Source organism: Pyxicephalus adspersus, chromosome 12 (assembly GCF_032062135.1).
Source record: "Pyxicephalus adspersus chromosome 12, UCB_Pads_2.0, whole genome shotgun sequence".
Lineage (NCBI taxonomy): Eukaryota > Metazoa > Chordata > Amphibia > Anura > Pyxicephalidae > Pyxicephalus > Pyxicephalus adspersus.
In genome coordinates, this window is record NC_092869.1 from 17044533 (window position 1) to 17064989 (window position 20457).

At 37.9% G+C, this 20457-nt stretch overlaps 1 protein-coding gene across 1 annotated transcript in view; it reads right to left on the bottom strand.

The window, feature by feature from the left end:
* PALS1 (protein associated with LIN7 1, MAGUK p55 family member) overlaps positions 1-20457 on the bottom strand; it is a 107692-nt gene that overhangs the window by 31923 nt on the left and 55312 nt on the right. Inside the window, exons 8-9 of the mRNA XM_072428767.1 lie at positions 14049-14350; positions 5480-5551 (exon numbers count right to left, since the gene is read on the bottom strand). Coding sequence (XP_072284868.1) covers positions 5480-5551; positions 14049-14350 — 374 coding nt within the window. The remainder of the gene's footprint in view (positions 1-5479; positions 5552-14048; positions 14351-20457) is intronic.

The following is a 20457-nucleotide window of genomic DNA, read 5'->3' on the forward strand; positions in this document are numbered from 1 at the left end:
GCTTTTGGTACAGAAATCTAGACCTCAGTGTAACGCCCAGGTGGTTAACAATCAAACAACAGTGTGTCACTCTTCTTGTTGACCCTTTTAGTTACAGGGTAAAACCAGACAAGTAGAGAAGTTAGGCTAGTTAGGCTAGAGAAGTTAGGCTAGGCTAGGTTAGTTAGAGAAGTCCACAAATAGGTTAATTGTCTCTGGAAGGAACAGATGATTGAACGAGCGTTGTACACACAGTTCAGTTCTGTTCTATGGAGAAGTTAAGACGAGCAAACAGCCCTGCGCTGTGCTCTCCTCCATTGAAATGCACAGTTGTTTAATGGTCCACTTGAACAGCGGTCGCAAACTGGTGGTCCCCGGACCACCAGTAGTTTGTGAGAAGATTTTGGTGGTCTTCGGCTCTGTCTGGTGGCGCATTAGGTCTCCTGTACAGATTGTAGGCTCAGGGCGGTGGGCAGGTTGTGTCTCTAGAGAATGGGCAGGTTCTGGCAATATGATGTCACTCTGGGGGAAGTTTCTACCCCTTTGAGTGACACACAGGTAACAGCGCATGGGCGGTCTTGAGTCAGTGCATTTGGTGGTCCGTAGGTCCGAAAAGGTTGGCGACCACTTCACTAGAATAGATTAATGAAAAAAAAAAAAGTTGAGGGGAATGCTGTACACAAAAGATTTTTCACTAGAGACTAGCATGACCGTTTGTCCTGCCCGAGAATAAACTGATTGACCAGTGGCAACTAGTGGATCCTCGACTAGCTGACAGAAAGAGGTCAAACATGTTTCTAAGCAGCAAATTTTTTCCCAGCCAAGCTTCATACATGATACATTTTCCTGGAGCCAAGGTACCTTAGATTCCTTCGCAAAACTCATAACCAGTTTTTTATGAGGGCACAAGCTCTCAGTCCACTTCATCAACTTTATGGGCAGTTTGTGCCTAATAATGACTGCTGCATCTTTTGCTATGTGCAACAAATGTAAACAAAGAGTAAGCTGTGGGTGACCAGGCACACATTAATAACATCTCCTCTCATCCAACACAAAGCATACACTGTGCCCAGCATATCCTACCACATTCTTTAACCACAAAAAAAAAATCAAATGCTGTTCCTGTTACTCATGAATATTATCATTATACAATATTTATATAGCGCCAACATTACGTTGTTGTACATTAAATAGGTGTTGCAAGTGGCAGACAGATACAGACAGTGTCAGAGAAGGGGAGGACCCTGCCCAGAAGAGCTTTCAAGTAGTGGGGGTCAGGACTGAGGGAGACAAGTCAGGGATGGACAGATAGATTTGAGTGTCATCAGCATACAGATGATACAGTAAACCAAAAGAGGATATGGGATTACCAAGTGAGGAGGTGTATTGAGAAAAAAGAACCGGTCCAAGGACTAACCCTTTGGGAACACCAACTGGGAGAGAAGGAGAAGAGGAATTGCCATTAAAGGAAATTTGAAAGGAGCAGTCAGACAGACAAGAAGCAAAACAAGAGAGAGCAGTGTCACTGATATATCTGAAGTGCATAATTTGGATTATAAGGGAGTGATCAACAGTGTCAAAAGCAGAGGAAAGATCTAGGAGAAGGAGGAGGAAAAAGATGTCCTGTGACTTAGCTCTGATGAGGTCATTGGCTTCTTTAGTAAGAGCTGTTTCGGTGGAATGGACAGCTCGAAAGCTAGACTGGAGTGGGTCACAGAGAGAATTAGTATTCATGTAGTCTGTTAATCCTTAAAAAGAAAGGAAGGATATAGGAGAAGGGGGATAGAATGGTAGTTAGAAAGTAGGGAGGGGTTTAGTGAGGGTTTCTTCATGATAGGAAGAATAATGGCAAGTTTGAAGGCAGAGATACCAGTGGAAAGGGGAAGGTTGAATAGTTTAGTTAGTGCGGGGGCCAGGGTGGAGGAGTGGGCACAGAGTAGATGAGAGGGGATTGAGTCAAACAGACAGGTAGTAGATGAAGATGATGAGAGAAGAGAGGAGTCTTCATGCAGTGTAGCAGGGCTGAAGGAGGTTAGTGATGATTGTCAGGTGAAAAGGGAGGATATGTTTGGAGTGGTATGGCGAGAGCAGAAAAGCTAGTGCTCGTGGCAGCAGGTGTGGGGTTTAGGAGGGAGTCAATTGTTGAGAAGGGGCTGCATAGGTTGGGAGCTTAAGAGGATGTGACAGTGGAGAAATAATTGTGCTTGGTGAGTGCAGTGTTCAGGTGTTGTAATTTAGCATGTGTTCTAGTTCATGAAGTCTGTACCGAGAACAGATTTCGTCCACTTGTGTTCAGCTGCACAAGCAGTCTTTTGTAGATGTTTGGTGTGATTGTCGTGCCAAGCTCAGAGTTAGCAGGACTGATGCTACAACTGCTGTTATCTGTGGAAATCAGTAATCATTAGCATAGGAATTTCTCTTCTTTCTCCTCCTTATGCTCCCAGCCAACTTATGGATGTCAACTAATCACTCTTCTGAATAATCTACTAGTTTTACAGCCCTTGCCATACAAGTTGGTGGAAGCCAGCTCATTTAAAGAACTCAGAATGTGCTCAGTTTAGTTGGAAAATTCCAAGCTAGAATTATTTTTCAATACCAAGCTGTTCATTATCTGTGACCTGTCCACTCGTTGGTATTTAACATTACATGTGCCATACCACCTGAACCAGAAAAAAAAGCGTTACCTATCTGATGCACCACAGACAAAGGGCTTGGGAGTGGCAAATTTGTCGGGGAACCTGTTGCTTGTTGAAACCATTAGAGAATGCATTAAAAGTTAGAAGCCAAACTGCATGTAATGCAACAGAGGGAAGAAATGGAAGATTCTCATGCTTTGCAAAGGTGTTAGTGGGAATTTTATGATAAGTGTCCACTGCAGCAGGAAGTAGAGAGGAGACCTACATGAAGAGAATGAGGAGAAAGAGCAGGAAAAGGTTCTGGATTAACTGTCAGGTAAGACTTTAGGAAGCACACTGTCAGTCCACCTTGGGAAAAATGTCAAACTGTATGCTGGCTTGCTTTTGCAGGAGAAGACCCCTGGATTTCTGAATACCTACACTTTTAGGCACTCCCTTTTGTAGCAAATTTGGGAATTTTTTTAAGCTCTCTGAAAATGGCAAAACAAAAAATTTTTTGGGGGAAAAACACTATACAGCCAAATAGTGACTGCTTTTGCCTTGAGGTGCATACCAGTGCCTTATCTTATTAGCATGCATCTCTCTATTAACCACTGCATCAGTACTCAGCCCTTTTGTCTTGGCCAGTTCTCTCTGTGTCCTCAGCTGTGCTAAACTGAGTAGTTGGACATACAAGTAGTCTCCAAGTTAAGGACATCCAACGTAATGAATGACTCCTAGATACGAGCAGTGCTGCAGAACAGAGGCTTGATGGAGGGAAGGGGGCAGTTTGCATGACTCGCAGAAATCTTTTTGCATATCAAAGCACAGCTTGCTCCAGAAGTTAATGAATGTCTAGGCTCCACAAAGTTTTTTTTTTGCTTTGTTTGTGAATAACTTACAGTGAGGATTTTTTACAGCAACTGACACCATGATGCTCAATAATATGTTGAGACAAACATCTGTCCTAATTGCATTTATTAAAACAATAAGGGTGGCAAGTTAAACAATTAGAAAGGACATATGGTATTATGCCCAGGTTCCAATCCTGGCCAGGGCACTATCTGCATATAGTTTGCATGTCCCCCCCATGTTTGCCTGGGTTTACCCTTGATACTCTGTTTTCCTCCCACATTCCAAAAACATGTGGTTAAGTTAACTGGCCTTCCCAAATTGACCTCAAACTGTGGTAATGACATATGACTATGAGATAATAAATTGTGAGCCCCTTTGAGGGACAGTCAGAGAGACTTTAAAAAGCAATTCATAATATGTCAGCACTATATAAATACTAGGTAATAATAATGGCATTTCCTATTTGCGCGATTACTTAACTCTCAACTCCATGAATTACTGGGCAGAACATCAGGCAAGATTTGACCAATAGTGCCATCCAGTCTTGAAAGGGACAATGCAGAGTTTAGTTACAGTCATGAACCGGTAATTAAATGCAGTATTTTAATGCAGTTATAGAAGAAAAGGTAAAAAAAACCCCTAAAAAACATATTTAACCTTCTAAACGGTAACCCTGAGTGTGGCTCGGGGTAAAAAACAACAGCCGATAGCGGTAACCCAGAGCCACACTTGGGGTAGATAAAAAATAATGAATAAAGACGTCGGCATTCTCCAGTTTCTGATCCCATCCTCTGGCTGCGTCCTCTTCCTCCGATCAGCCCCCCAGCGATTGTGCTGACGTGCACCAGCAGTTCCCAGTGACGTTGGTGTGTGTTCAAATTATTTTGTTTTGGATTCAATACAAAATAAATGTACTAAATCCAATACAAAGTTATATATATATATATATATATATATATATATATATAAAATACACACACATATATAAATATATACATACACACATACATACAGTTGACATGACCTGAGGAGTGCTGGATTTTTAAAAGTTATACTTACCTCCACACACAGGCCAGCTTTCCTCTTGCAGCACCTGTGGGCATCCTGCACAGTTCGAGAGAGCAGGCAGCAGGGCCGTCTCAACGTGTATTTAGTGTAGCAAGCAAGACCTAACAGCTGTTTCTGGAGAACAGCGCCATCAAAACATAAGTGGCCAAACAGTGTACTACTATCCCTGTATTGAAAATGCAATCCAAATATCATGCCGGAAAAGTGAAGTATTTGGATTATCGATGGCCGGATTTTTGATTGTCAACTATATATATATGCATATATATGCTACTGTACAGTTATATTACAGGTTTCAGTATTCCTATGTATTTATGCACCCTTGTTTTTATTTAAAGTTTATTATTACATTTATTAAATATTGGACATATTTCTGTGAATTATGCCTAAGAACTACAGGCCTAAAATGTAAAATAAATTTTCATGAAAGACAGTGTACTGCTTTTAAACATAAATCCAGACAGACAGAACCCCCCAGGAGGTTAAACTGACCCCATACTGTCCCAGATAGGGAAAAACAAAGTTTGCTAAAAAATTGATAAAACCAGGAGCTTTTTTTTTTTTTTTTTTTTTTTTTATGGCTGATCACAAAATGAAATGCCAGCATTTAGTTATAGTGATATACTGGCATTTTTGCTCCCTAATGAAGCATAAGTTGCTTTTTATTGCAAATTAGAGGTGAAAATATCAAACATGAATTTAGACTGTCTCAGATTCCTAAAACTGGCCAAATAATTTTTCCTACTAAATGCAAACCACAGAAATACAAACATTTAAAAAAAACCTGAATTCAAAATTTAAGCAGAATAAACTTCACATTAAACACATATTTAACAACAGACTAATCTTTTTCACACATCTAAACATCTTTCAAAATATTGAATATACAATTTAAAAGTGTTTCCCTGTTTGGTTTTAACCAAAAGCAAACCAACATGAATGGAAACTTATTTCAGATTCACCTGATTTTTCAGGCTCCTTATCCTCCTCTATCGTCTGCTTCATTGCTTCTCTCTGTTGCTGGAAACTTTTTCCTGTAAAAACAAAAACAATTACTTCAATAGAAAAAACACCTACACAGTTTAAAAATAAGCAACTATGCCCTCTGTTTGAAAGCAGTCCTCAAAATCCAGTTGTTGACCCGCCCTTTGCACAGTCACATTTCTCTATAATCAGTAAGATAAGCATCACCAACCAAGAGGCGTAGTCCTGATAGTAAAATGTTAATGACTGTACAACCTTGATTGGATGGAAGACTACATAGATGTGAAACAAGACAAAACAAGGGTAAGGGCTTTTTTCCCCCTATTGCAGGGATCACCACTCAAGTGACTGTACTGGAGGGGAGAAAAAAAAATGTAAAAAGAGATTAAGAATGGAAGCTGGTTTAATCTATTAATTTTTTTTAGAAAGACACAATCTGAGTTTGAAACAGTAAACATATGAAAGCTGTTCTCTGTTACAATATTTTCCATTTATGTCCAACATAGTGACAATATTGGGCACGGCTGTGGAGGCGTAGATAAATCCTTCGACTCCGACTCTCCAACTCCTCAGTTTCTGGTACCCCCAACTCCGACTCCTGGATTTACACGGTTTCCTATTTTATCTTCACACTTTTGCATTCAAACTTCATAAGAAAAATTTAGCCCCCCTAATTATTCATAAATCAATACATTTATTATAAATTTAACTATAACACAATATTCTTACCACAAAAGTTTTCCACAGGAAACATCATTTTCATAAATTTTATTAATGATTAGTCAATTATGTTTTTACTTTATATAATTTTAAAATTAAATATTTTTATTTCAGGGATTAATACAATGTTTTAAGATAACAATATAAGTTATTAGCTTTACATTTAGTATTGCACTTACCCTTCTGGCCAGAGAATTAAGAAATACAGAACGTCAAAGAGTGGTAGACAGTTATCTGAATGGAAGTGATGCCTCCCAGATAGCAATGGTTTTGGGTTGTAATTGTACAACCATAACCAAAATTATTAAGACCTATGAATCTACCGGTATAGTGGACACATTAACAAGAGGAGGTCCGAGAAATTCAAAGTTGGATGAAGCCCATAAGGAAGGGTTACCTAAGGTAATGTCCGAAGATTGAGGATTAAGCCTCAGGGAAATGAAGGATCAATTATTTGCCAAATTTTGAATTAATGAATCTATTTCAACAATATATAGATGCAATGATAAATTCCAATGGTCATTAAGAAGAACTTTTTTTAATTCCTGCAAGGCGCAATGATTCCCACTCTCTTCAAGAAAGGCTTAGCTATGCTAACAAAATCCTTGATCTCATCACTAAGGAAGATGGAAAAAACATCTACTTTCTTGATGAAGTAGGTTTTAACATCTCAAGGGGAAGATCTCCTATTGGGCAAAGAGTGGTGCATGTAGTGGCTGGAGTGGGTTCCAGAAATTATTCAATTTGTTGTGTGAGGAAAAAAAATGGGACCCTCCACTTTGTCACAAGCACAAGTATTTAATCAAGAAGCATTCCTCAGTTTTATTGATGAGGTTTTGAATGTTTTTAGTGAAATGAGTGTTCAGCATGTCATCCTAATTATGGATAATGTCCCCTTTCATAAAACTAGCCAGGTAAAGAGCTTAGTTGAGGGACACCAACTCTTATTTTTACCACCATACTCTATTTCTTAATCCTGTTGAGAACATGTTCTCTAAGGGAAAGAAGTAGTAAGAATAAATAAGCTAAATAATTCGGGTGCTTTATTAAAAAGTATCAATAGTGTATTTTTAACAAAAGGCAAGCAGGATTCCTCAAATTATTATTATTATTATTAATAAACAGGATTTATAATGCGCCAACATATTATGCAGCGCTGTACATAAAATAGGGATTGCAAATGACAGACTAATACAGACAGTGATACAGGAGAAGAGGACCCTGCCCTGAATTATTATACAAAAATGTTTAGCTTTTTGCCTTAATACCAAAGAGGAGAAAGCATTAATGATCAATAAATCATTTAATTATTACATAATTTAGTTAATGTTTCTTGAGAAAAACTTTTATGGTAAAAATATTGTGTTATATTTAATTTTATAATACATTTATTGGTTTTATGAATAATTAGGGGGTCTAAGTTTTTTTGTGAAGTTTGGTTACAAAAGTAAGAAGTTTGAAAGCAAAAGTGTAAAGTTTAAATGCAAAAGAATTTTTTAACAAGGGTAAACATTTTTTTTGTGAAGTTTGGTTGCAAAAGTTTGAAGTTAAAAAGAGAAACCCTGTAATATGCTAATGTATTTTCCATGTTGATTGAAGGAAAGCAACATACACGCTATGTACCACAGAACTACTGGCTAGGAAGCGGACACTCTACTGTAATGGCCAGTTTAAACAAAAGACAAAAAAATGAAAACAATTAGGTTTTTATTATTGTTTTTATCAAGTGGCTTTAAAGTAGTAGCATAGCACATAAAAAAAACAGAACAGAAACTTTACCAGTTTAAAAATATGAACCACATTTTTTGGTAGTTTTAAAAACAAAAACAAAGCTTACATACATGAACAAAAACAAAAGCTGGAAAACCTTAAACAGTTTATACATTAAACATGGAATATAGTTGAAGAGTATAATAGCTGTTAAATGCAATCCAAAACTAACTCAATGTAGTGTTGTTCTAAGAAACAGAATTGCTTTTGCCAGATCCTCTTTCTTGGAAGCTCCTAAATCTGACTTGATTATTTTTAGAGCTGAAAACAGTCTTTCAACACTGACTTGGGTGGGTGGCATTGATGTTTAGGTTCTAGCCATATCACTATTAATCTTGGGATAAACAAGGATGGCTTCTTCTACAGTCAGTTTCGATAAGCAATCATACTTTTCTACTTCTTTTAATTCTTTAAAAAACTCCTGCTGGAATCTCTTTATTTGGACATTTTCTGGTCGTTTATCTTTCAAGCATATGTGAGGTTGCTTTACTGTTGAAAGTTCCATTTTGTCCAAGTAGGAATCAAAGTCTAAATCTTCATTCGAAGAAGATGATGATCCTGAGTTACCAGTGCTTATATGTTCATCCAGTGGTGGGGTTTCAGGTAGCAATCCCTTCATGCGAACTGCTACATCATAGACAGCATTCTTTGCAGAATTAGACTGGTCATTGCTCAACAAAATTCGGCTTATTGGATCAACATTAATAGCAGCTAACAAGATTTGATCATCCAGTAAGAGATTCACTCTTCTTCATTGACTACAATGCCATCAGCTATTAACCCTCCACTTATGTTCAGGCAATATAACAAGCCCTTCCATTTCAAGAAGAATTTACCAGGTGTTAAATCTTCAGATTGCAAACTCTTAGTGACAGTAAAGTAGTTGGAAAGTATATTTTCCAGTGCTTTTACTTGTTTCATTGTCCAGTTTTTCAAGAAAGTCTTTTAGTTCAAGCAAATGCTTTACCATCAAATAATTGCTTACCTAGCGTGTTGTTTGATCCAAAATGGCTCCTTTTCCTGCACGCCTTTTCAAAATGGGATCTGTTTTAGGGGCCCTGGCTGCAATTGTTACTTACCTCAATTTGCTAATTAGAGTAGCTACATGACAATCTTTCAATCCATCTCTTATTGCAAGTTGCAGAGTATGAACAGCACAACTCAAATGTTGAATAGTAGTACGCTTAGATGCTTCTTCAACAATGTTATCCAAAATGTCACTATTCTCTTCGCTTTTCACTTTCTCCAATATTTGAAGAACTGTTTTTCTTTATTATCTGTCTGTCACTTTCTTCATCTACTTTCTTCATTTTCTCAATTGTGCTCATCAACATATTAGAAGCAATATCTGTCACAATACATAGAATCTGTTCCTTCAAAATCTTCTAGAACAGAGGTCGGCAAACTTTTTGAGCTACTAGACCATTTCAGGAAGTCAAGAAGGCACACTAGGCCGGAAGAAACAAGGTGTCCAAGGAAAGGTTTTTTATTTAAAAATACAGTATGATGGGAAACCTGATGTTGCATGTTCTTAGAGACAGATACAATGTCAGTTTCTAATAATGAGGAGTTCAGCAACAGAATGTCATTAAGGTGATTGTCAGTAAGCTGAGAGCGCAGCTTGTTCTTACAAAACTTCATGTTGGAGAACAGCTGCTCACACGAAAAAGTGCTGCCAAACATTGCGATCACATGCTTAGCACGTGCTAACATTGGAAACTGAGCATGTGGCAGCTGACGGTAGAAGTCAGTGAAAGTCTCTGTACGTGTGCTTGAGTGAAGTGCTGTTGGTGTTGTTGCACACTAAACACAGGGCTTTGTTGCCACGTTGGACGAAGAATATTTGTCAGTCCATTCGGGGTTGAAGACAAGACATTCGAGGTCGACCTTCCGGAGACTGGTAGCTGTGCGTTGCTTCTGCTGTTTAAGCAAAGTAATTGAGGTTACTGTGCAGGAACTCGCAATAATGCACCAATTCAATTAGGCCAGATCCAACAATAAATAAATAGGGGGCGTTAGGCCGGACTGGAATACTGGCTAGGCCGTGTCCAGCCTAAAGGCCGGAGTTTGCCTACCTCTATTCTAGAACATCCTCCACTAACTTCTGAAGAAAGTGTCTGGGTGTCCTTTATTCCCAAGGTTCGCGTTATGGTTTTAGTATTTTCATCAACAAAACTAACATTAATAATTTATATATATAATAAATAAATAATTGACTCTGCGACGTGTGCATGCATCCGTTTTTATGAAGAATAAACGTCCCTTTAGACCTTTTCGTAGCTCTTCCTTTTTACATTTGGCCTCTTCATTTTTAGGTTTGCTTATACTTTCTCTTTCCAGAGCAAAACCAAGTATTTTAAGCCAATTTTACATTTAGCCCTAAAAAGGGTGTCTGTGAAAAGGATAGTGGTACACTATCCTTTACTACCATTTCAATAATTTGGTTTTTGAATTTTTACAGTGTCATTGTTATGGTAACTTTGTCAGATATAAAGAATCTTCTTAGTTGTGTTTGGTCTTTAGTAGATTTCTGAACATTTTTTTAATCCCAGATGTAGATGGAATATTTTCATTGAAATCTTTCTCATTCACAACTTCTAACACTTTAGGATGAAAACGCTGCAAGTGTCTTTTCAAATTTGATGCTCTTGTAGGTGCATTTTTGTTAAAACCCACTGAGACTGCTAATTCTTGCATCACATTGTTTTTCACCATCACCTTCAGGAATACATTGGAACACATAATGTTTCCCATCACTTGATAATGTAAAGTGCTCATAAACAGCTGACTTTATCGTGTTTGTTGACAGACTTTTTGCCATTGTGAATGGGGTGCCGCTTTAACTAAAATATAAATATAAAATATGTTATACTAACTAGGATATTCTTTGATTTAAATACAAACATACATACAACACTGCACTATACATACAAATAAGTTATAGCCCTGCACTAAACTTAGACACAACTTGTCCTATACAGAAAAACATGCACAAACATATATACCATACACACAACACAGAACCTTACATTTTACTCAGAAACATACACACAATATGCACTATACACAAACATTCCTACATTCCTCCACCATACACACAATACACATAGCCCCGCAGTTTTATCCAGAAACATGCACACAGCCTTCCATCATAGTACATACAAGCAGCCATGCAATTTTCAAATTAACACGAACACTTACAGTTGAATCCAAAAAGCTGTTTCTCCAAGTTTTTCTAAGCTCTTTTAGCAGACAGAGGACATTGAGCAGACGCTGCTGCCTTTATTTTTGTTTGCTGGTCTTCTTCTGAAGACAGGGCAGTGGGAGGCTACAGGGCAAGGAGGGACACTTAACTTCCTAGTATTAGGTGGTGTGCAAAACGATGTTAAAGTTCAGCCCTGGATGGCAGCATATATGGAGAGTGCAGACAGGACACCTGAACACACAGCAGGCCACTCACCTTCACCTATATCATTACACTTAAATGAACTTGTTAAACACATTATATCTGAAATAAAATGAAAATATTTTTTGTAATGTACATAATCCAGATTACAATAATGTGAATGTTAGGTTGTATAATAGCTTAGCTGAACTTCACACTAGTACAAATACAACTATGCACTGGGCTTTAGGCTTACATCAGAGAAGTACTTAATTATGAATACTGTTTGAGAATTAGGACATTTGAACTTGCTGTATTTTTTTATTATAATTTAAATTTATCAGGAGTTGGAGTTGACACATTTTTATCGAGTCCGACTCCAGGTAACCAAAATTGTCTCCGACTCCTAAACGCAGACTCCAACTCCACAGCCCTGGTATTGGGCTCTACAGCTTTCCTGTGTCACGGACTTGCTCATTGGATTAGCAATGATCATCACTATATAAGTGTGACTTTACTGTACATTTACCTACCTTGAAAGTTACCTAAACATGCTCTTCTCCTCAGTACTAAACCTTTTGGACATTTAAGAATGACCGCAAACGCAGGAGACCATGTGAACTAACTAAATTTTCATTTCATTTGAAAAATGATCAGTGTCCTGACCAGAAAATAATTTTAGCCGGGTAGTGGGATGCTATAGTCGGGTGGTAAAAAGTGGGCCGGGCAAGACACTGCAAATTTAATGTTCCCAGTTGTTTATGCCATAGGTATCCTGTAACCTTTTTTTATTGTGTCAGTGTTCTACCTACCCCCTATACTTTGTTCCAACTTTCTAATGACTGGCTTGTTAGCCACTGGCTTGTCCAATTTTTCTATTATTTTGTATTATGCCTAAACTGTTTAGTGCTGTGTATTTTGATCTAACTGCTAGTATTCCATGTTTTAATAGTGGAATCCCTTGTAGTAGTGTAATAATGTGATCAATGTGGTATAACAAGTTAGGTTTAGTTGACATTAGCGGTAAAAAAAACTGCCATTTTTTGCTTCTGTTTGACTACTGGCAACTGCTAAGCACTGGGATTGGTAACAGGTGGTAACTGCTAAGCTTTTTCAGGCCCAGCAGTTTTTCAAACAGAAGTGCTTCCTGGCAAGAGGAAAGTGAGAGAGAATTGCAGCAAATGCAACCTGAATTCATCATAATTCCATATGTGGCTGCCTAGCACTAAATCTAGATTACGCAAAACTTTTGTGGAAAAAAAAAATTCACTTGATCTGTCCACGAACTGAGCCTAGTAATTTCTACACTTGCTTAGCTGCCCTCTTGCCGTCCGTTTCGTCCAGTGCTGGCATTTTCTTTCTTCCAGGGGCTTCCTGTCACCGGAACTTGCAGTGCATAGGCTTGAGATCAGGTGATAAGTCTTATTAAAAACTGATCCCCATATCTTGAAATTCTTAAAAGCTGGGGGCCACACGTTGTGTTTTCTTAATAACTATGAGGATTCCATGTGCACCCTGAAAATTTCAAGTCATACAGCTATTAAGCTCAGCTGCTAATGATGTCATTAAACACACCCACTCGAGCAGATACATTTTTACAAGATTTTTTTTTGTTGTTGAATAGATTCCACTGCACAAGCTATTAGATGTTGGAAGGTTAGCCTCCTGTGCTGTTCTCCCCTGCCTGGTTCTTATCAGCAGCTCCCATCCTCTGAACAGAACACAGCAGCTTTTCCCATTCAGAGGATCAGAGCTGCTGATAAAAGCCGGGCGGGGGAGGCATGGGGGCTAGGGAAAACTAAGAATTAGCCTATTATTAGAATTCAGAATAGTCTGTGGATAGGTAAATTCATGAACTGGAAGGAAAAAGTAGGTATTGCAAAGTAGAATTCTAATACATACATATGTAGTGTTCCCTATGAAAACTCATTCACATGCCAGAGAAAGTAAATAGCTTTATATTTTGCATATGTATGCATGAATGATTACCGTGTCATCATATTTACTATGCCAAGTAAATTGAATTTTCTAACTGTTTGCTTGTATCAACCACATTATTGAGTTGTCACTCAAGTGGGTTATCTGACTACATGGGGTAGAAATGTCTCTCTGCTTTACTTGTCAATCTTATCAGTTAAAATAACTAAGCTTTTTTTTTCTGACGATACTGTTTTACTGTAAAATGAAAAAACATGAAAAAGTATGATCTGTGGAAAATGAAGGCAAGAAGTCCTTTTTTCAGGCAATTACCAGTGACTATCCCTCCAACAAGCTCTCTGGTAGGTAAAAGGATTGTGGGAAAAATTTTAGGCTTTATTAATTTAGTCAACAAAAATATAAAACAAGGATAAAACAAGTAAGGATGAAGTATTAGGCACATTACTGGCCTTAAAAAATGGCATTGCTCGCTTTAGCAGAAATTATTAGACATAGAGGTAAACATAGGGTATAATTCCTTTTCTTATGTGACAAAACAAAGATAAGCAAAAAAATGCATGTCAATTCATGTGTCATTTGTTCATGTATACTACCAGTAGGCACTGTTGGAAAAAGGATCCTACTTTAACCTTGCCAAATATAAATAAATAGTCAATCTTCATGGGGTGCACTTAGTTTTTTATATGACCATATCATAATGCCAAAAGCAGTTCACCAACAACAAAGCACATTACCTGGTACAAGCCCTGCAAGAGGCTGATTATCTTCATCTCCATCCCTGTAGGCTTGCCACCAATTAGGGTCACCCTGGCTAATTATATGGAGAATATCCCCCTTCTGGAAAGAAAGACCAAGCTCTCGGCAGGGAACATATGGGTCATCAGTTGGATCATAGTCAAAATGTGCTTTCACGTGTATCTTTGGAAAGGGGGGTTGGGGGTGTGAGAAAAAAAAAGAGTTTAAACATAAATGAATACTGCAAGGATAAAATGGGCATATTTTAGCAATGTAAATATTTACTATGTAATTGATAAACCTAACCGTCAATCAACCGTAAAATTAATTTTACAATGTTATAAGTTGAGCTTATTATCCAAATTTTGCACTCTTGAAGTTAGGGGGTCAATCAGTTTCACAATGGGGTCTTGCCCATTATCCCCCTTGTCTCCCTGTCTTGAAACTCTTCTTTTGTAATACACATTTCCAGATGGAATTATTTGTAGGCGTAAAGAATACTGCATGTGCTGCTACTTGAAGCTGTGCTGATTTTTGGTGTTGAGACACAGGACAGGAAGGAGGGAAGGAAGTTATGAGAGAGTTATTTTAGCTGCTTTGAGAGACGTTGCCCCTATAAGTACAGTAGTGAGTGTCTGGAGAGTGATCTACACCAGGGGAGTTCTTCATGGTTGGGTAAAGTTTGTCAGTGTAATATATACACAAATACACAAAAGAGTAAGGCTAGGTACACACGTGCAATAACTGTCGTTAGAAAACAAATTATTAACGTCCGATGAACAATTATTTTGAACGATCGAATTGTGAACAATTCTGTACATGCTGAAACGATACGATCATTAAAATATAATTCACCAATAATGTACACACACTATCGTCTGAACGATCGATCGTTTGAACGATGCAGGAAGTGACATGTACAGGGGAAAGTGTATCACAGAACAATCCACCATTACTGAACGACCGTACACACAATAGATAGCCAACGATTGTCCCCCAATCAGATCCGCCGGGACGGTCGTTCGTTTCCAGCAACATTTGTCGTGGTCATGCACTTTTTTGTTAACAATTATCAGACGATCGGTCCTTAATCGTTCCCTTCCAACGATAATTATTGCACGTGTGTACGTAGCCTAAGTAATGATATTTTGTATGTGGCCATAGGAGATGATTAGGTGCTATAAAAAAAAAAATGACCTGCATATTTAGAGATCCATAGATACATAGCTAATGCACAGTACATATGGTTACATAGTTAGTCAAATTTAAAAAAGGTAAACGTCCATCAAGTTCAACCACTAGGGAAATAAACGTATCCCGGTCAAAAGCCCCATAGACAGTTGATCCAGAATAAGGCAAAAAATAAACAAACCCTAGTTCAATTTGCTCCAACAAAAGAAAGAAAATCCTTCCTGATTCCCTGAGGCAATCGGATGACCCCTGGATCAACAGTCTCTGTTATCTTTACTTACCTAGTTAAATTATGTGCTTGTAGAAAGCCATTCAGCCTTTTTAAAACCAACCTATAGTACTTGCTGGAACTACTTCCTGAGGGAGCCTTTTCCACATTTTTACAGACTCTACAATGAAGAATCCCTTTCTTATCCGGACCTTAAACTGTTTTTCCTCCAGACTCAAAGAATGCCCACTTGTCCTTTGTAATTATCTTAAAGTGATAAATAAGTCAAAGAGTTCTATATATGGACCATTTATATATTTATACGGAGGGGATGATATTTCCCCCTTAAACATCTCTTCTGAAGAGAGAATAGATTCAGTTCAGCTAATCTCTCCTCCATTCCTTTTATTAGTTTAGTTGCCCTTCTCTGCACTCTCCCCAATTCCACTATATATTTTTTGTGAACTGGTTCCCGAAACCTGACTGCATATTTCAGATGAGGTCTGACGAATGCTTTGTACAGAAGCAGGATTATGTCTCCAATTCTGCAGCCTATTCCTCTTTTAATAAAAGAAAGTACTTTGCTAGCATCAGATATTGACGCTTGACAATACCAGAACTCCAGATCCTTTTCCATTTCTGACTCCCCGAAATGTATTTCCCCTACACAGTATTTAGCATGCATGTCGTTATCACCCAACTTTACATTTATCAATAGCAAATGTCATTTGCCACTTGGTTGCCCAATCTAACAGTACATTCAGGTCTGCTTGTAGGTTATAGACATCATGTATGGACTTAAGATGCTCGGTCATGAGCAGAAGCAGCAGCCAAGAGCCTCCTGGGATGCGTGACATATGTATCCCAGGAGGCTCTGCACTCCCACTCATTCTTGATCGAACTTAAAAAAAAAAAAAACAAACAACATTTTTACTTTGTAAATGAAAGAGTAAGTATTTTGAGTGACTTTTAAGGCAAATAGTCAACCAGATCTCACTGATATCATAAATATAAAAAAACACAAATTTACAATAAAAAATTTTTTGTAAACACATTACATGGGTTTTGATGACTCCACAATATTTGATACGGATACATATGCATGGTAATAATTAAACACATTTAAAATGGAACATAGTTCGCTTCATCAGGAACAAATCGCATTCACTTTTTTAGGTTTTCTGGCTCATTGGTGGAAAGTGCCTAGATATATATGGTGGTTCCTAATGAATTTGTTCAATCTGTTAACAAGGATTGCAGCATGGGTGAGGGGGGGCATTTAGCATCTCACCTCAAAATGAATAAGGGTAGAGCATAGATTTTCCTTGATGTTCACAAAAGTCAAACAGTTGGTGGTGAAAGGGTAATTGCCCCGATTTTCCCAGGGTGGATAGAGATAATCCTCCACTGTTTAGAGTCCTAGTCAAAAATTGTAGCCTCGGTGTCCAGAGTTTCAGTCCCCTTGGGGAACTGGGAACTGAAACTCTGGACACTGAAGCTACAATATTTTTACATATTTACATATTTCTATAATAGGGATGTGGCATCAGAGTGTAATTAATTGGTAAATGGAGCAGTCCATAGTTCTCTATTTTGAAAATGTTTACTTTAAATAAAGGGGTTGTCTACCCTTTCATGTAGAGAATTTTGAGTTTAGGTATGCATTAACATTTAATTGATTCTATAACATTAGAGGTGGCAAAAAACACATGTAGTTCTATACAGGTACTATATAGATAGCTTTCTGAAAGTTATCAAAGCTGGGTTGTCATAGGAAGCAATACATTAATATTTATTATTAGTATAATATACCATCTATATATATATATCTATATATATATATATATATATGTAAAGGCTCCAGTTTTTAATTATACTTGCAAAATGTAATGTAATATGAACTACAAGCAGAAGATGACTGATCTATCTTATTGAACCACTCTATTTAAAAGAGCTTTATCGGCTTTACTTTAGTGGGCACTCCTAATAAAAAATAAAAAATAATAAAGTACAGATTTCTTACCTAAAAACATATGGACAGTGCTTCTGTCTGAATTCCTCTTTGTTTTTAATAAGGCCTTTGGTACCGAGTACTACACTTTTAAAACGAATATACTTTACACTGAATACAACTGCGCTACATGTCTTACTTCAAACAATAAAATGCCAGCCCAAATAAACTGCCTTTAAGTAAAAATACTATTTCCATCCAGAAATACACAATAAATTGTGAGGCAGAAAACAAAATTGTGGGTGTGTAATTACGGAGAGGTGGTATAAACTAACTGACTCTCTTTTTAGAATGCTATTTGAAAAAAAACAGCTTTGAATAAAGAAACTTGACCATTTTGAAACTGCCTAAAATAAAGGTCTTGTAGTTTCCTTTGCTAAAACTTACATCTTGGTAGCCAAGTAACTGCATTTAAATCGGTTGAGGCAGACTATTTATTATTTTCACTGTGCTCTGTTCTACTCACCCAACACTGATTTTATATAGATACCTTTTCTAAGATAAAACCATCATTATTAGGACTTTCTATACATATAAGATACTTATTAAACACCTAATATCACTATCCTTTATCCCAGCAGTCACTCCCAGAGGTGCAATCTTGTGGCTTATGAGGTGCAGGGCACCGGTCTCTTGCACACTGGTTTAGGTATGAGAGAATCGGTATACGCCAGCCATTCTGTCTTCTCCCCATTTTGCCCCCCACATGACCGCAGCCCATTGTACACTATCACCTCTGCTACCGACATTCCGGGAAATTGTCTCCGGATGCAACTGTGGGTGGAGTGAGCAGTGTTTGACAGTTGGCAGTGGCTACAATAATGTAACCTACCCACCCACGTGGTGTAGCACGCCCAGCATAACATGGACGCCGCAGCAGAACCTATTTTAGGCAGACTGCGGCGCATTTGTGTTTGTTTGATCACATTAACCATTTTAAAGGTAAGGGTCCATGTTTAATCCTAACCTTCTAAAATGTACTAAATGTGATAAAGTAGCCAAAACAGTCCTCTTATTACAATTATTTTCCACAGCACAACAGCAAGAGGTTTTTCTATGCAGAGGCTGCAGTGGCAACATACCCCACATAGGAGCAGTGTTTAATAATCAGATTGGTAAGAAACCAATTTTATCTGTACCCGTATTAACATATCAATGAATATTTTTACTAACTAGTTTTAACTATACTATTTTGTTTAGGAATGGATCAGTTAAGGGCACCCTTCAGTACAACACTCAATACCGTACTAAGTCTTACTACCCTTCAAGCAATTAATACGTTTCCTTGATCCTCAGCACCACACTAATAAGCAATACCCAGTACAAAATAACTACACATATTGTGGAAACATAATGATAAAATATGATACCTGGTAGTCAACTATATTTTAAGCTATCCATATAAACTACTGCTGTCTTGTCCATGCAGACAATGACTCTAACCCTAACAATAAATGATCTCCCCAGCAGTCTACCCTAACAATAAATGATCTCCCCAGCAGTTACCCATGAAAAATCTTTACCTGATAAAAAAAGTCACAAAGAGCAATAAAATCAGTTTGGTACAACAAGAACTCAAGAGCAAGAGAAGAAAAAAGAAAAAGCTTGGGTAAAGAAAGAAGTTTGTTGTTGTATATGGGAAATGTAACTCTACCCTTCCCACTCTGTCATACAACATCCTTGGAACTTTCCAAATGGGCAGGAATCCGGCCGGCAGATTCAGGATGCGAGTGTACGCGCGCACTTGAGTCCCGGACCGCGGTAATCCGCGATCGCTGGTCGCGCGTATTATCGCGCTTCCAGCGATCGCGGATTTCAATGATGAATCAGGGGCATTGCCTCCCTTCCCCCGTAGATGCATAAGAGGGAAATAAGTTGTTTAGAATTCGAAAACCGTAAAGTCTCATGTGTTGAAAATAATGTATCAAAATCAAAATACATAGTGGAAACCATGTTCTTTTACATATTGATCTTTCAGTTTAGAGGTACAATAATAAATGACACAGTTATATTAGGGCACAGATTTAAGTGTACCCTAATATATTACAGCTATGCACAACTTAAAGCTATTTAAATTGATCTGGAAACCAATTTCTTAAATATGTTCTGTCACTATGGTGATATCAATGAGATGATGTTAGTTAAATTTTACAGTAGCGAATGCTTTGATGTTATCAATTGGGCTTTGCTCAATCAGCATACTTATATTTTGTTTATTGTATGTATTTTTGCAGTGGTCTGTAACTACTCCCCGTATCCCCTGAAGAAGCCCTTAAGGGCGAAACGCGTCAGGACAGGGGATATTACATTGTACCATACAATTGTTATTTAGACCATCGATATCCACGGTGTACTTTTAAAATGTTCATTTCTTATACTTGGTTGAAAACCCTTTGCTGGCAATGACAGCCTGTAATCTTGCACTCATGGACATCACAAGATGCTGGGTTTCCTTCTTTTTAATGCTCTTCCCGGCCTTTACTGCAGCGGCTTTCAGTTGCTGTTTGTTTGTGGGCCTTTCCGAAGTTTACTCTTCAACAAATGAAATGCATGCTTAATTGGGTTCAGATCAGGTGACTGACTTGGTCATTCAAGAATATTCCACTTCTTTGCTTTAATAAACTTCTGGGTTGCTTTGGCTGTATGTTGGGTCATGGGTCATTGTCGATCTGTATTATGAAATGCCTCCCAATCAATCTGACTGCATTTAGCTGGATTTGAGCAGACAGTATGTCTCTGAACACCTCAGAATTCACTTGGCTGCTTCTGTGCTGTGTAACATCGATACACACTAGTGTCCCAGTACCACTGGCAGTCATGCACGCCCAAGCCATCACGCTGCTTCCGCCATGTTTTACAGATGATGTGGTATGCTTTGGATCATGAGCTGTTCAATGCCTTCTCCATACTTTTTTCTTGCCATCATTCTGGTAAAGGTTGATCTTGGTTTCATCTGTCCAAAGAATGTTTTTCCTGAACTGTGCTGGCTTTTTTAGAT